Here is a 17,558-nt window from a genome sequence, read left to right on the forward strand (position 1 = left end):
ATCATAAATTTAATAAACACATTTACTGTTTCACTTGTCAATTATTTTATGACTTAGTTGCCAGTTCCAATTGTGGTAACTAAATGAGAGCTACCTGTAGTTTCCTTCCCCTTCCCCCAAAGTTTTATTTACAAAGTGACCATTTAACATTTTGTTCAGGCAACATAAAATTATGGCTTTGTGGATGACTAGTTCCTAAAAGTGTTGAAGGATCCACAGAGTGGGCTTTTCTAAAAATGGCCCTATTTCTCATATTGTCTGAAAAATACCAGAAAAAAATGAGTATTATGACTTTTATGTTGAAAAAGTATCAAAATAGGCTTAAAGTATTTTAGTAAAATCTGAAAATAAGAGCTTAAAGATCTTAACTGCTAGATAGATACACTTTATTTCATTAGTTTCAGAAATGTTTTTGTGTCAGAGACTGCAGTGGCTATAAAGCTCATGAATAAATATAGGAATACAAATAGAAAATGCAAGATGTACATTTTAGAAATAAGGGTTCTCCAGCACTGGAGATGGATAATCCACTAATGGATTAACTTAATCCTCTTGCCCAATCAGATCAAGTCAGCCAAACTTGCCACACCTGTCCTGGGCCTGATTTGCCCCAGTTTTTGACTTGCTCTTGCCCAGAACAGACGTGCAGGTTTGGCTCACAGGCAGGTAGTTACCCTTTAGTGGATTATCCATTAGAGTGCTAAAATTTCTAAAATAACCTGACTTTTAGTTCCCTGAGTAGCGCTGGGACCAGCGCTCTTCCAGAGGAATATTCCTTACTGACTCCTATTGGGTTTCAGTTTCCTAACAGAGGACCCCGTTCTCTCCCCAACTTACTTTCCCCCCCATTCACTCCTCGCTGGGTAAAGGGGGATCTCTTCCGTTTTTTCTTCCTTCGCTTCCAATTCCCCCCCCCATTCGCACCAACTCCTCTGGCTTCGGACCTTTTCCCTCTCTTCCTCTCTACCTCCCACCAACTTTCCTGGCGTCGGGGCTTGCGGCTACAGCTCCGACGGCCTTTAAAGAGCCCGGCCCGGCTTGCAGAGGTCATAGGGACCTCGGATTGACTTGCCGCGTTTTTCGGACGCTGCGGTGAGGACTCACTCTCTGGCGTCGGAGCTTGCAGCTGCAGCTCCGACAGCCTTAGAGGGCTGGATCGGCGTGTGGAGGCCGCAGGGGCCTTGGATTGTCCTCGCCGCGTCTCTCAGTCGTTCTGGTGGCTGCTGCATAAGGGTTTTCTGTGGCTGAATCTCTTTGCAAATAATAAAACTTCCAGATTACACAGGATTATAGATATGTTTTATTATGTGAATTCTAAACTCTCACGGTTGTTGGTCGAGTATGTCATTAATGTTTGTTATTGTATGGCCAACCATAAGTTTATTTTCAGAACTTAGCCTGAACCATTGTTCTGATAAGATTTATGATTAGTCCACTCACAGGAATTAAATAGCAATAGTTTATCTGCTAAAAGTCTTGGAATGTATTCATTCACTGTATCCAGTAACTAGAAGACCTGATGTATTGAATTCAGCTTCAGAGACATGAAGTAGATTTCAAGCAATAAATTGGTTTTTATACATTTATGTTAATGGCATCATTACAGTTGAATGATAATTATAGCATAAAATAATCCAGATATCTAAATAATTTTTTCTCTTGCTTTGTCTTTTTGGGGATTTAAATGCTGCACCTTAAAATTCATCAGGTAAAATTTGCTCATGAAAGACATGTTCCTGACACTTGCTAATTGGATTGGGGGTTAAAGCCTGTTTACATTAGTTCTTTCCTGAAAATCTGATCCATATGTACTTTGGAGGGCTGGCAAGGGAATGTTGAAGAAGAGAAAATTGCCTTTCCCTAGATAGAAATAGGTTATTTTACAGTCAAACCCTAAATATTCAGCACTAATCTATATTGTTTTTTTGTTTAATAAATGAGCTGACTTATCTGATTACCAAACAAAACTGAAATAGTTAACACCAGATGAGAACTTTTGATCCACAAGTTCTCATCAGTCCCAAGTCAGTGGGATCAGTGGTTGGTAATGATGAACATGATAGCCCATAACATCTTGGGAGGGGGAATATATGTTTGGCTTTTCTTCTGTAAATAAATATTGTCTTTATAGATTCAGCTTTTGAAGTTTTAGGAAAGGGTTTTTTTTACAACTTAAATCTCACTATTTCCCTCCCATCTAGCAAATTCTGAATTTGAAGTTTCTGTGTCTGCAAGAAATATCCGAAGGTTATTGAGTTTCCAGCGGTACTTGAGATCTTCCCGTTTCTTCCGTGGTATTACTCTTCCAAATTCTTCAAACATTTTAGATGATGATTACAATGGGCAAGCTAAGGTTTGTTTTTGTAGTTATCTTGTAACTTTGCTCTAAATAAAATAGTAATTTTTCTTAAGGTGTGCAAGTAAATAAATAATTTCTATTAAAAGTTAGTAATGCTTCTGTTCCAGACTTATAGAAGTGGCGTTTCTGTTTATCTTCTTGTTCTGCAATTTGCCAACTCTCATCAATTTACATAATATATATATAATCATAACTAAAATTAAAAGTCAACACTAACAACAAGTCAATGTAATAAAATATGCATAATGCATAAACCTAGGAGAAAGCTGTCCAGAAAATCATGTTTAAATATTTTCCTGAAGACCAGCAGGATCGCTAGTCTGATCGCTGTCAGGCTATTCCAAAGCATAGCCACTGCAACAGAGAAGCAGCACCTTCTACTTCTAGCTTTGCCTAAAAAAGTATCTACATAGAAGTAGATCTAACTGTAGATCTGAAAGCAGTGGGCAAAATCTTTGTCCATAGTAAGGTTCAGATGAGTCTGCTTTGTTTTAGAAATAGTTGATCATTTTAATATTGGTCTACTTAGGTTAAAAAAAAAGATGTTTTGCTTCTATGAGAGAAAGCTGTTGATGTAAGAAGGCAGTTGCAACCCATCTGATCCATTAGTGACGAATATGATTCTAGAATTTCTCAAGTCAAAACTATGATGTAGTCTCAGACCTGGAATATTGTTGCTTTTCTGTTCTGACTACTATTCTTTTCAGAATCTGTATAGATTTATAAAATTGCAGCAAGGATGATTCAGATATGTAGCATTTGGAAAGAAATGGTTTTTATTCCCAAATAAAATGTTCTTTTCTTTTGCTTTTCAGTGTATGCTAGAAAAAGTTGGGAACTGGAATTTTGATATCTTCCTTTTTGACAGGCTAACAAATGGTAAGATTCCATTTGTTACTTTGAAGATACTGCTTTAAAAATTGAGCAATTGCTTTATGTGTATATAAGCTCATTTAGATTGTCGGGCTAATATTGACTAATATTCTACTTTCAGACATGAAATCTGGTAATTAGTTGAGTATTGTGCTTGTAGAATTGGGAATAAATTTTCTCTTTAAACCTATGTTGACATTTCTCAGTTTACATGCAGGGCTGATGAGGGAGTGTGCACACATGCTTGTCTCCATGTCCCTGTGTGGGATAGGCTGCTGAAAAGATGTTCATATGGATAATGGGGAAATGGCAAGGGAGTTTAAAAGCATATTCAGTTTAACATTTATAAAACAATTTTATAGGCTGTTAAGTTGAAGGGAGGTCTAGAGAGTGTGTTCATAGCTCCAGTTATGCTTTAGCCTTATGAGCAGAGGAATATCTCTGTAGGGATTTTATGGTAAGAAGTCTGTGGCTCAAGAGACTTGAAACAGCCAGTTCCTTCACTTTTTAAAATTCTTACCCCATACTTTTTAAGGCAATCATGTATTAAGGACGTGTGCAGAATGTGGTAAGGCAGAAAGTTAAGCTTGCATTTAGATTTACAGATGAACTACTTTGTATAAATATATTGTTTGCTTTATGCAATGATTTCTATATCAGTGATTTTCAAACTTGGCAACTTTAAGATGTGTAGACTTCAAATTCCCATTGGCTAAAGTAATCAGCCAGTAATTCAGCCAATAAACAAATTGGGATGGGTGAGTTCTGAAAAAGTGGTTGGAATAGATAATTTCAGAATAGTAGCAAATATATCTAGGGGACTGCCTGTTTTGTGGTTAGTGAGTAAATAAATAAACTCTTAACTATTGAGAGAGGAATCAGAAAAAACTTCGAATTACATCCTTGAAGGTAATTCTTGATTTACAACCATTTGTAAGTTAGACTAATTCCTTTATTATACTTGAGATAATAGAGATAATACTTTTCCAGCAAAATTTTAATTTGTTTTAATATTTTCTAATTTTATTTTGCTAAATGGACAATAGTCTTATATCAAGCTAACTGCTAAATCACCTGGTTCAGTATTAGTCCTCGACTAAACAGCCATTCATTTAGTACCCTTCGAAGCTACAGTGGCACTGAAAAGTGTGATTTATGACATTTTACAACTGATGCAGCATACCCATGATCAAGTGATCAAAATTTAGACGCTTAGCAGCTGACTCATATTTATGATAGTTGCAGTATCCCGTGGGTCATGTGATCACCTTTTGCCATCTTCTGACAAGCAAAGTCAATGGGAAAGCCAGATTCACTTAACAAACTTGTTACTAACTTAACTGCAGTGATTCACTTAACAACTGTGGCAAGAAAGGTTGTATAATGGGGCAAAACTCACTTAACAAATGTCTCACTTAACAACAGAAATTTTGGGCTCAGTTGTGGTTGTAAGTCGATGACTACCTATATAGGATCAAGTAAAAGAGAGAGCAATTGAATTATTATTGTGACATGTAGGAAATGGATGAAATTATTGACATTATAGGCTATTTGGAAATACCTCATTTTCTGTTCCCTGTTGAAGAGTTGTAAATGTCTAATAATGTCACTGTGTAAATGTTCTCTCTCCCTCTCTCTTGAGAGAAGTCAGTGATAAAAAAATTGTGAATGGAATTTATAAAAAGTATAGGTAGTCCTTGCTTACCAAATACCTTATTTAGTGAATCTTTGAAATTACAATGATTTGGGGAAAAAAAGCTTTGCAACCAATCTTTGCAGTTATGGCCGTTCTAGTGTCCTGCAGTCACGTGATCACCATTTGTGAGCTTCAGAACTGGCTTCCAATAGCAGAATTAATGGTGAATGCAGAAGTGAAATTGAAAGTTGTGATCACCTGATTATTGTCATGGTGATGCAATCAATGTGATTTTTTTTCGCCTAGCAATTGTAGCACATAGCAATGGAGCTGCCTGTCCCAATTATGGTTGGTAAACAAGGGCTACCTTTAAGGGACTGTTGAAAATTAATGGATTCATTTTATAATACTGGGTGATAAATTTCTGAATCACTTGGTGATATGAAAGCACTGAACATTAGAAATCTTAATTAAAATATTGAGAACTATATTTTAGTTACAGATTTGAAGAATAAATATGCATGTTATGTATAACAGAATTATTTAAACAGACTTGTCTACTTCCTACTAAACATGGTTTCTTTTTGTATTTTTTTTTTTTTAGGAAACAGTTTGGTCACATTAACCTTTCACCTGTTTAATCTTCATGGACTTATAGAATACTTCCAACTAGATACAATGAAGCTACGCAGATTTTTAGGTAAAAAATTCATAAGTTCAAACTTACCCAGTAAATCTTTTTTTAAAATGCATTTCATTAATTTGCTGCAACTGTTTTCAATAAAATGAGAAAAATGTCTATATTGTGGATTGATAACTCTTCATGAATATTGTCCAATATGACTAAAGAAAAAAAATACCTATGAAAATAGGGAAAGTAAACCAAAAAAATGTGATTATGTAGTCCTGGATATTTCTATATAATAATTTTCCTAGATGTGTGTGAATATATTTGGCAGATTTTACAGAGAAAATCATGTTATGAATATAAAGAAATGATTTTTTTTAAAAAAAGTAGTTTGCAAAATATTACCGAGAAATTGGAAGGCAGAATGTATACCTTGCATTTAGTGATTATTAATCATACTGGCAACTAGATTACATCTCTTCTCCTGCTTTAACTGCAGAGCAATTCAAACTATAGCAGGTATCTTAAGGGGTGGGTAACTGGCATTTTCCAGTATTGTAATACTGAAGTTGAAATGATTAGAAAAACAGTAACGCCCACAACTGAAGAAACCTGGATGTTTTGCAGCAGTTGTGCTACATAGTAGAAAATGAAACACTTTGCTATAAAGGCCCTCGTGCTAATGTTGCACTTAAGTCTGCATATAAATGTATGTTGTATACTGGCATTCTCTGGTAAATTAGTTACTGAAGAATGCAGGATGATACAAGTCAAATAAATTATTAAAGCAAAGACTTCCTTGAGGAAGTACTTGGTGACTACATGAAACATTTTCAGCAATATGGAAACAGCTGTTTTTTACTGCCTTCTGGGATATTACTTGATTTCCCTGTCTTTTTGAATACCTTGAGATTTCCTGGTAATCTCTTGATTTAACCATGGCTCACTGTGCTTGGTTTTTGGATCAGATTTTGGTTAGATGCCAGCTATAGCAAAACAATATATTCTTGATTATAACGTTAAAAAGATGTTATCTAGAAACTTAATTTGGGGGCATTTATTGTCAGTATGCATCTGCTGAATGAGATTATTTTCTGTCCCCTCCCCCCGAAAAAAACATAATGAAATGTCTTATGATTCATAACGTGCTGTAAAGAGAAAAACGTGCTTACATTTATGGCCATAAAATTAATAGGGCAGCATTTTGAATAATCAGACTTCATTTTAGCTTAGATATTATCATTTTATATTGATATTGGCAATGCTTTTCTGAATTTTCTGCTATTCAGTTTTATTTGGACCATATTGGAGTTTTCATGTTTATGTCTACAATAGTCAATGGCTAACAAGATTTAAAAACTTTCCCATATTTGTTACAGGCTTAGAAACATTAATATGCCAGGCATTTCCTGCTTTTTTTTCCAGTTTGAATTTTTAAAATGAATAGAAATTTATTTTCTAGAGATGACAAGGACATTCAGAAATCCCTGAATGTTTTAAAGAAGTTTGCCTTCATTTGAATTTTTCTGCTAAATCATTACTGAAGTTTATCATATTTTATATTATACCTATTGTTGCCATTTTAATTGATATGAATCAAGAACGGAAGGGGTTATTTTGAGGTTGTCTTTTTCCTTTTCCTCCACACATTAATATTTTTCATTTGTAGTAATGGTTCAAGAAGATTATCACAGCCACAACCCATACCACAATGCAGTTCATGCTGCTGATGTGACTCAGGCCATGCACTGTTATTTAAATGAACCCAAGGTAAAAGAAAAAAAGTTCCGTCATTATTTCCATATATTTATAACAAAATTGCTATTACAAAAGAAAATGATCGGTAATGACATTAGTAACATTAAGCAAAGGTAATATAAAACTTAATTGCTTTTGGAAGTGCTTGCTTTATGCCATAGATTATTTTCCTTGATATGATTTCCTCCAGATATATTTCATATATTGGTTGGGGTTTCTGGAGTTCCAGCTTTGTACAAATTGGGAGGGATCCAATTGGGAAAGTTTGTAATACTTTTGAAACTTTTAATAATGTCAAAATCAAGATTATATCAATTATGGGTAGTTCCACATTTGGAAAAAAAAATAACAGTATTACTTATTGTTTCAATATTGCTAGCCCTAGAATTAAAAAAGACAAAGACTTCTGTGTACTAACTAAAATACAATCAAAGTGAGAGAATAACTTGATGCCATGGTCAAACTCTGTTGGAAATGCTAGCCACATTTTTTGGAAGTATCAGTAATAGATATTCCTATTGTCATAATTTATATATTACAGCTTCTACAGTCTCTAACTCAATGGGATATTCTGCTCAGTTTAATTGCAGCTGCCACTCACGATTTGGATCATCCAGGTGTTAATCAGCCTTTTCTTATTAAAACAAACCATTATTTAGCAACTTTATACAAGGTAAGTAGAAAACTAATACTTCTGTCCTTTAATGGGATCTGACTAGCAGTGACTGATCAGGAAAAGAATCTTGAAGTCATAGTACACAGCTTGAGAAAAACGTTAAATCAGCTAGCTGCTATTAAAAAAAAGGCAATCCCTGTTTGGAATTATTAGGAAGGGAGCTGAAAATAGAACTACTGATATAATGCTAGCCTTAAAAATTATATTCAGGTTACACTTGTTTTGTATAATTTTGATTATAAGAGGTAGAATATTGTATAGTTTTGATCACTGAATCTTAAGAAAAGATGCAAAAAGGAGCAACCAAAATAATTAGTTAGTGCAGCACAGTGCAAGGAAAAATTATAGCAACTGGGCCATTCAGCTTGGAATCTAAAGATTAAGGGGAGACATGATAAAAATTGCATAAAATCACCATGGCATAGTTAACATGAAGAGAAGGAACAGATTCAGAAGCCCGGAGTATCTACTGCAGGAGTGTTAAACTGCCGGCCCATGGGCCGGTTTCATCATACCGGAGCCGCGTCCACCCCATTGCCGGCAATGGCAAAATAGTCCTGATACGGCGAGTTTGACATGTCTGATCTACTGAAACTAAATACAGGGAGATTGGACTAACAGAAGGAGTTTGCTGACACCTGTTTTTAAAATCAGCTCATTTGGATGGTTTCAAAAGGAGCCTAGATAGTTTTATGGAGAAACAGACTGTCAGTAGCTACCAATATTGATGAATGTTTATTACTCTTGAATCAAGGTTAGCATGTCTTATATATGGCTACTGAGAGGTGAGACAGGAAGAGGTCTTGGTGCATATAGTCCGGGATTGTGAGCCTCCCAAATGCATTTTGTTGGCTTCTGTGATACAGAATGCTTGAGTGGATCAACATATGAACTGATCTGTTGGGTCTCTTTTTATGTTCTATTCAGAAGTATTAAAGCATTTAATACAATAAGGAGCACACAGTACACATTTTTTAAAGAAGTGATCATTTCTGTGGAAAATATTTTTTTTTTAAAAAATCAAAATACAAAAAATAGTGCTTAAAAGTTCCAGCACAAGACTATAGTAGCAGATATATAATCAGTCTGGATACTTTAAAAAATCCCTTCTTAAATTGTCTTCATTGTTATTTGAAAGTGGGCAGAGAAGACATTTTGGTAATCCTAAACTTCACAATGAGAAGATCCTGCATCTGAAAAGTTGCCTACTTCAACTATTAGCAAGACCAGGAAAGCATGTTTACACTGGAACAAAACATGCTCTGGTTCTTCTCTGGGGTATGGGGGGAAATGCTATTCTTCAAGTTCAAAATCAGTTGAATCTGAGTAATTGGTGAAGCCAATAAAGAGAAGTCAGGAAAGGAAAGTGTGGTTGATAAATGTTAAAATTGGCTGATTTATCCAGGAAAATGAGAAGGATTGTGTTCCCTTCGTTAAAAATCAGTATAATTTGTTGCTTGTTATATGTAATTCAGCATTCAAAGAATATATAATACCAATAATCTTTTATTTAATTTCAGAATACCTCAGTATTAGAAAATCATCACTGGCGATCTGCAGTGGGGTTATTGAGAGAGTCTGGATTATTTGCACATATATCACTAGAAAGCAGGTATGTATCAGATTTGCAAAAACCCATAATTTTTACAGAATGGAATATACATTGCAGAATGAATGGTTTAAAATGAATAAACTAATAGTAAACGGTAGTTGTATTTTTCTAAAATGCATTATAATTCTGAATACAATTTTACATTCCCATAAAGCTAAATGCAGGTGGTTTTCATGATGACCACTCATTCAGAGACTGTTCAAATTTGCACTGAACTAATGGTGCTTATGACTGATTTCTTAAAAGTTCCAGCTGTCACAGCATCCCCGTAGTCTCATGATTGTAATCCAGCTGTTCAGCAACTTGCAAGTACAGTGTTGCAGTGTCCCATAATCCTGTGCGCTTTGCACAAGCAGAGACAATGGAGAAATTGGTATGAGGTCACAAATGCTTAACAATCACGTGGGATTTGCTTGACAGTGGCAACTGAAAGTGTTGGAACTGCTGTTGCTAAATGGTGTGATCCTGTGATGTCACACTTGCAAGGGCAGTTCCAGTACCAATTGGTACTGGAATTACTTACTTACAATTTGTAAGAAAAGTGGAAGAATAATAATTCTTGATTCATGATGCTTTCATCTATACTACCATCATTTTTAATGATATAGAAAGTTATAGTCCAAATATCTTAGATAATTTGGATTAACTTTCCAAGCAGCGTAGCTAATCCCAAACATCTGAAAGGCACCTATAGATAGACAGAACCAATAACATATAATCAGTAAAATGAACAACACAAAACTATTTCTCAATAAAAAGAATTATTAACAACCAAATGTTACATATAATATAGCAAAATCTTGCTACTTTGGAGAAATAAATTTATCTTGATTACCATATTTTCCGGCGTATAAGACGACTTTCTAAACCATAAAAATCTTCTCAAAAGTTGTGGGTCGTCTTATACGCCCAGTCGTCTTATACGCCGGAAAATATGGGTACATCAAAGCAAGCTCCCCGTATCCTGCGCCCCATGCTCCTCACCCCTTGGCGCAGGGATTGGCTGTCCGGATGAGAACTTAAGTGACCCACGCAGCCAAATAGCCCTAGAAAAGTGTCCCTCCGAGAAACAACCGGGAGGAAGGGGTGAGGTTGGAGCGTTGGCGGACCAATGGTGGGAGAGGAGCGCTGGCGGAGAGCCAGCAGAGTAAGAATGCCCGTGTTGGGTCAGCGGCGAGGGCTTCCCGAGAAGAAGTGGCCCCGCCCCCTTGCTGCCGAAGTGCTGCTCAGCACTCGCAGAAAGCCAGCAATTTCGCAGAAGCGTCCCCCTCTCAGGCAGGGATCCTGCCCCTCCCAGTCTAGGGCGGTGGAGGGAGGTGGTGCGAGCAGGGCTTTTCCTCCCCCGGGGAAACCCCCCCGCCACCAGCCTCTGCTCGGGTGGGTGGCAGGAGCAGCTGGTGGGAGCCGGCAGGCTGCGCAGAGGGTGCCACTTCCTTGGGGTTGACCGCACCAGGTGCCATTGCGCTGAGCGCCAGAAGCCCTGGGACCCCGACAGACAGACGCTCAGTGTTTCTTCCTCCTGCTCGGCCGCTTCTTTGGCAACCTGCCGCCGTGGCTGGTGCTATCGCTGCGCAGATGACAGAGCGATCTACCTGTGGGGTGTCGTCCCGGAAGCGGTCTGGCAGGCTTCCACTGGAACGAGAGGGGCCAGCTAGTCCCATTGGGGTGAAAGTTAAAGTACCTGTATTTTCCAGCGTATAAGACGACTTTCATGAAAATCTTCTCAAAAGTTGGGGGTCGTCTTATACGCCGGAAAATACGGTATTTAACAAAAAGTACAGATAAAACTGTAAGAGTGCCCTGGAAATTTAAATAAAAGAGGGGTAATCAATTGGTGGCAAATGTTCTTATAGAACTTGTAGTGTAGAAGAACTTGGGCTGTGGTTTCTGTGGCGCCCATATCACAATGGCAGTATCCGGTTTCATATGGGTTTTCCTATATTTTCTTAAAGGACAATGGGAGAGAGGGGGAACAGGGCTGAAATGAACCTAAACATCTGAGTTACATCTTTGAATTACTAAATTTAAACTTCATGTTTTCCAAACATTGTAAATTTATGATCAGTATTGAGCTAAATATTTGTAATAATTCATTTTTGCATTTACTTACTAATTATTGCTTTGGGTTTCTTCCTCTTATCTCCAATTTCAGGCAGCTGATGGAAAGCCAAATAGGAGCATTGATTCTCGCCACTGATATTAGCCGTCAGAATGAATATCTGTCCCTGTTTCGTACCCATTTGGACAAAGAAGACTTATGCTTATTAGAGGAAGATCATCGGCATCTTGTCCTCCAGGTAATTTACATGAATCTTAGGTGGAAAAGAAATTACGGTAAACAGTATCCTTCTAATATATGGTTTGAAAAAGTCCTGGTTCTTACTTAATAGTTTTTATAAAAATACAGTTTGCTGGGACTGAAAATTAAGGCCTCCTATTTGTTTCCTATTACAAGTGTAATACAACAGTATATTTTCCTATTCTGGCAGGACCATTTGATAGAAACTGATATGTCCTCAGTTTCTTGAATGTTCTGAAATTATTAGGCAAACATTAGCAAGATTTTATATTTTTCAAAACGTTGCAATAGAATTTTAAAGTCTACCTTTAACCTTTTTTTAAATAAAATCTTATAGGAACAAACAAATGCCTTTTCTGTTTTAATAATTTAGCTTGGATTCAGTAGGGAAACAATCACATAGAAATTGAGATCTCGCCACAGTTCCTTTCTGAATTTAATGTATATTGCTACGGAAGTTGATTTGACTTGAAGTATGTATTTTGAACTTGTAAAGGCAAAATAGTGTAGTTACAGTAATGGCCAAAATTGTAACCTTTTGGGAAAAGTATATTTTTGAGGTTTGATGGCTAATAACACCACTTTTTTTTGGAGTAGTACCATAAAATTATATATAAATGGAAAGATAATTTAATGAAGAATGTAATGCAACAAAGTTTGTTCAATTATCTCTACTGTATTCTATGAAAAGTTATAGCCAAATAACCAGAAAAAGGAAGCACAACTTGCTTAGGTTGATATCAGGTAGCTTTCCTTCATCTGATTGTAGCCAATGAGCATGAGTATTTAGAGAGCCACTCAGGTGTCATCTTGTTTTGGCAATGAGCCAATCAGATCACAGTAGGATTCAGTTATTGATGTCATGTATTGAAGCTGAGAGGAGGACATTTGTCAGTGTGTTATGTGATCGCTATCAAGTTGGTTGGGTTTTTTTGTGTTCTTTCATTTAGTGAGCTTGTAAAATGTAATAAAATTAAAGTAATGGTGCAAAGAGTTGACTGGTTGCCCAGAAAATGATGTAAAATAGTATTATTAAGTGAACAAGGCTACAGTTATAAAGAAATTAGAAGAAAAATTGGTGGAAACTTAACCAAAAGTGGCATTTCTACTGTACACTTTTCCCAAAATGTTTCCACAATTTTGGCCACTACTGTATAAGTTAATAGGAAAGATGGCTGCCACTTTTTTCTTTCAAATAATGTAATTATTACATGAAGGCAACATCTGACATTTCAGGTAAGAAAATGATTGCTTTCAGAAACTAAGCCTTAAGACAGGATACAACATGTAAAATATTTTAGAGATTGCCATGTTTTATCAAAATAATAAACTAATTTATTATTAGAAGTATTGATGTTTAATTGAACTATACTAGTGAATAATAATCATTCTTATTTATACTAACACTTTCTTTTTCTACCTGCTTTCCTTCTAGCCTTATGACTGAAATGTCTTCTCATAATAATTCCATGTGTTAATTCTCTTATTTCCTTTAGTTTCTTAATTTACAATCTTTGGTTCATTTCATCCCATCCTCTCTCAGAAAGTATGTGCCATTAAAATAATGGACATTGTGTTCCGTTTTAATTACAGCAGGTCCCTGTTGTACTGTTTCTTATGTCCATTTTTATTGCAAATAGAATTCCATAGAATTCTATGGAAAGATAGCATTATACCAATTCTCTGCAAAGTGTAATATACATATAAAGTCCCTGATACTTAATTAGTAATAATTAAAAACATACACAATTGTTTAAAACTTGCTGTTAGACTACTTAAGTTACAAAATTGTAGTATTATGGATATTTAATAACTTTTCAGTGTTAGTTTAATGTTACACTAATTTCTGTCTTCCATCTTGAATGGATTTCCTTCTTATTTACACATTGGCCATACTCCAATGTAGTTAAATTCAAACGGTTAAATTTAGTGGCACACCTCATTTAACTGCATGTGGCCTATAGCTCTCATTACTCATTATCATTTACTTTATCTTTTACTGTTATCTTGATTTTAGGATATTACATGGTAACTGTAATGCTAAGGCAAACTAGAACTAAATAAAGTGTTTATTTGTTTGCTAGATGGCTTTGAAATGTGCTGATATTTGTAATCCCTGTCGGACCTGGGAGCTAAGCAAACAGTGGAGTGAAAAAGTAACTGAAGAATTTTTTAATCAAGGCAAGTAGTGAGATGTGAAGCGTTATTACCATAAATTGTGAAACACTAACAGCTGTGGTGATAAGCAACTTGAGCTATTTGCAAGAGGTTCTATGACATGGGTGTCAGACTCGTGACCTACGTGACGTGTCGCGATGTATCCTGACTCTTCTTGCATTGCCGGCAACCGGGTGGGCACGGCTTCCGTATGATGAAACTGGCATGCGGGCCGGCAGTTTGACACCCTATGGAGTTCTATGGAGTTGGAATGGTTTCATTAAATTACTGTTGCTGGGATAATAAATTACTATTTTTTCTAGATCTATTTTTTATTTATTGTTTGGTTATTTCCCATCAGGTCATTTTCAATCCTAGCGCCCATACATATAAATTTTCTCCATGGTGATGTATCCCTAATTTGTTCTTTCAAGTTTCCCAATGATGCACTCATTGTCAGTGTAATTGAAAGTATCCACCTTGCTGCTAATCATCCTATTGTTTTTTTCTTTTTGTCTTTACTAGCATTAGAGTGTTTTCCAGATAGTTGAGTCATATATTGAGTCCAAAGGAGGATAATTTGACCCTGGTTATTTGTCAGAACTCTGGGTTGATTTGTTTGATGATCCATTGATTTGTTTTCATGGCTGTCTATGATACTCTCAGGAGTTTTCTTCAAAACCTAACTTCAAAGATGTCAATATCTTTTATATGATTCTGAGCTTTGTAGGTATAGAGCAGTGATGGCGAACCTTTTAGAGATGGAGTGCCCAAACTGCAACCCCAAACCCACTTATGTAGTGTCAGGTGCTGGGTGGGCGTGGCCAATGGGGTGGGCGTGGCTGCAATGGTAACGGTAGACTGGGTGGGACTAAAAAATTCAATCAATCAATTCCAACTGTGCAAGATCTCCCCCCCCCCCACAAGAAGTTGAAATTGATTGATTGATTGATTGAACCTTTTTTTTTTGCATACGGCGGCGGAAGCCTAAAGTGAAAAGCTTTTATAAAACCCAGCTGAAGGCCTAAGATGTGCCCACACAGAGGGCTCTGCGTGCCACCTGTGGCACACGTGCCATAGGTTCGCCACCATGGGTATAGAGACTTCATGGCATTTGAATTTATTTTCCAAGGCAGACGCTATCCCTACTTCAATATCTTCATTCTCAATTTTACAGCTGTTATCTAACTGTTATCATTAGTTTGGCCTTCTTTATATTTAATTTCAGTCCAATTTTTTCACTGTCCTCTTTGACCTTTAATATTAAGGCTTGTAAATCCCTTGCATTTTTGGGTATTAGAGTTAGTGTTATCAGTATAACAAGTTACATCATGACTTCTATTTCTATGCATAATCATGAAAACCAATTCAGTTTTTCTATTTTATGCAAAAAGTCTATAAGAGTTTTTCATTCAACAATAAACATTGTGTCTTTTCTCTGATAAAAGAAGTCAATTTGGCTACCTTAGCAAGTTCCATGTTCACCAATTATTCTCAGTTGTGGGCAATGCCAAATCTTTCCATCTTTGCACATGTAATAATCTCATTGCAGTTATCGTATACAAAATAGAATTTGAAGATTCTTTTGCAACTATTTGTCCATCATCCCCAAAAGAAAGACCTCTGGTCTCAATTTTATATTAATCTCTTGGAAATTTTTCTTTCTTTAGATATTCCTTTATTTTCTCCAGAGAGAAATAATTTATTTTATACAAGTTGGAATAGTATTGAAATGCTTTTTGTGTAGGCATGATATTCATTAATTCAGTATTTCTCTCTTGTAATTTCAAAACCATTTTCTTCTCTTTTTCGTTTTATAATTTATATGCCAAACATTTCCCTGGTTTGTTTGCAAACTTGGCATGTTTTCCCTTACATATTTAATTTTTATTTCAATTTCTCTTATGTTGTATAGATAATTATCATTGTAAAAGCTTAGTTTGTTGAGAAATACTTATCTTTTCTGGAAATTTCTTTAATTCTTCTGTTTATCTCATCCAAAATTGTTTGTGTGTTGACTCTTTTTTTGAGTTCACTATTATGTTCTCTAATAAAAGATTTATTTGTGTCCCAAACCATCCTTAAATTTGTACCTTTATTGAAATTATTTTAAAAAAATGGTTTTTTTTACAACTGTCCACCATTGTAGTACATTTCATTTACAGGTAGTCCTCAACTTAGGACTATTTGTTTAATGACAATTCAGATTAACAATACGCTCTGAAAAAAAACAGAAATTCCAGTCCCAGTTGTTGTCGTAAGTTGGTTACCCGTAGTCTCCATCTAAAAGATTTCCTTTTATCCTCACAGGGTTGTGATTCAAAAAATTCTTTAGTAGTGTCTCTACTTTAGAAATCCTAGTAGCCAAATTTTTTGAAATTCAAAACATGTCTAGGAACTCATTATTATTTATTATCTCAAATTTTGTGTGGTACTTTCCTTGGAAAACAGTTATTTTTCCTTTTTCAGTCTTGCTATTAAAATAACATGTATGGATAGATCATTTATAACTCCTACCCTGCTATTACATTAGACAGCATGAGGAGTTCAGGCATGTGATTGGAGAGTAGTGTTTTCTGTTTTCATGGGAAAAGTTTTTTTTTTTTAAATAAATTGTAAAAGTTTATTTTAAGGGGGCACAGCAGTATTGATCTATCCTCCTTCTCACTGAGAAATCCTACAGCTAATTTTTGGTAAGAATGGGTCTGGGGTTCTTTGGATTTTATCTGATAGGACTGAATTTATACTAATAGTTATATTAGGTGTAGTAATCTTTGGTTACAACTACTCATTCAGTGATTGTTCAAAGTTACAATGGCACTCAGTGAGGCACAAAGTTTCACAGTGGAACTTTGTTTTCGTCATTCGTTGCTTTCAGGCGTTCATTCTGCACTGTAGATCCCCAAGTGTCTACTGCAGATTTTGGAGGTTGTGGGCAAATTTCCTGACTTACTGTAGATAATAAATGATTAAAACAATATTCTGTTGTAGGAGACATTGAGAAAAAATACTGCTTAGGTGTGAGTCCACTATGTGATCGACAGACAGAAACCGTTGCCAACATCCAGATTGGTAATTACTGATTTATGTGGAAAATTGTCATAATTTTTTATTAATATATAATATGGAGGAGCTAGAAATGAACTGTCTGAATAATTTAAAATGTTTTTTGGCAGATTGCAAACAATTTTTTTTATTTTATTGCAGTGTATAAATGTTGAATTATGCTCATTGACTTTAAAAAGTTTCTGTGTTCATGAAACAGGATTTCTTTTATCTAGCACTTACAATTTGCCCGAAATACTATGAAATTGCTTTTTGAAATGAGCTTAAAATTTCAGTCTAATTTAGATTTGATACATTTTTATAGTGAAGTTTTAAATTTATAAATGAAGAAACAAGAGTTTACAAGTAACAGCTTAGCCAAATTTAAACCAATTTCTTCATTAAGATATTACATTCATGTTTCGGAAAAGAAATATATATTTTAATTTTTTAAAAAAAGAAATATTTTTGATAAAAAATTCCCTAATATAAAATACAAACAGAACTAAAGACAA

The 17,558-nt window shown here is 35.4% G+C and overlaps 1 protein-coding gene across 2 annotated transcripts in view; it reads left to right on the plus strand.

The window, feature by feature from the left end:
- PDE7A (phosphodiesterase 7A) overlaps positions 1-17,558 on the plus strand; it is a 47,160-nt gene that overhangs the window by 26,459 nt on the left and 3,143 nt on the right. For both annotated transcript variants that reach the window (XM_039335463.1, XM_039335472.1), the window contains 9 exons: positions 2,202-2,353; positions 3,175-3,238; positions 5,473-5,568; positions 7,166-7,266; positions 7,796-7,927; positions 9,451-9,542; positions 11,695-11,839; positions 13,926-14,022; positions 16,990-17,070. In XM_039335463.1, the coding sequence (XP_039191397.1) occupies positions 2,202-2,353; positions 3,175-3,238; positions 5,473-5,568; positions 7,166-7,266; positions 7,796-7,927; positions 9,451-9,542; positions 11,695-11,839; positions 13,926-14,022; positions 16,990-17,070 (960 nt within the window). The remainder of the gene's footprint in view (positions 1-2,201; positions 2,354-3,174; positions 3,239-5,472; positions 5,569-7,165; positions 7,267-7,795; positions 7,928-9,450; positions 9,543-11,694; positions 11,840-13,925; positions 14,023-16,989; positions 17,071-17,558) is intronic.

This window comes from Crotalus tigris, unplaced genomic scaffold (genome assembly GCF_016545835.1).
Source record: "Crotalus tigris isolate CLP2741 ecotype Arizona unplaced genomic scaffold, ASM1654583v1 scf7180000017546.9332058, whole genome shotgun sequence".
NCBI lineage: Eukaryota > Metazoa > Chordata > Lepidosauria > Squamata > Viperidae > Crotalus > Crotalus tigris.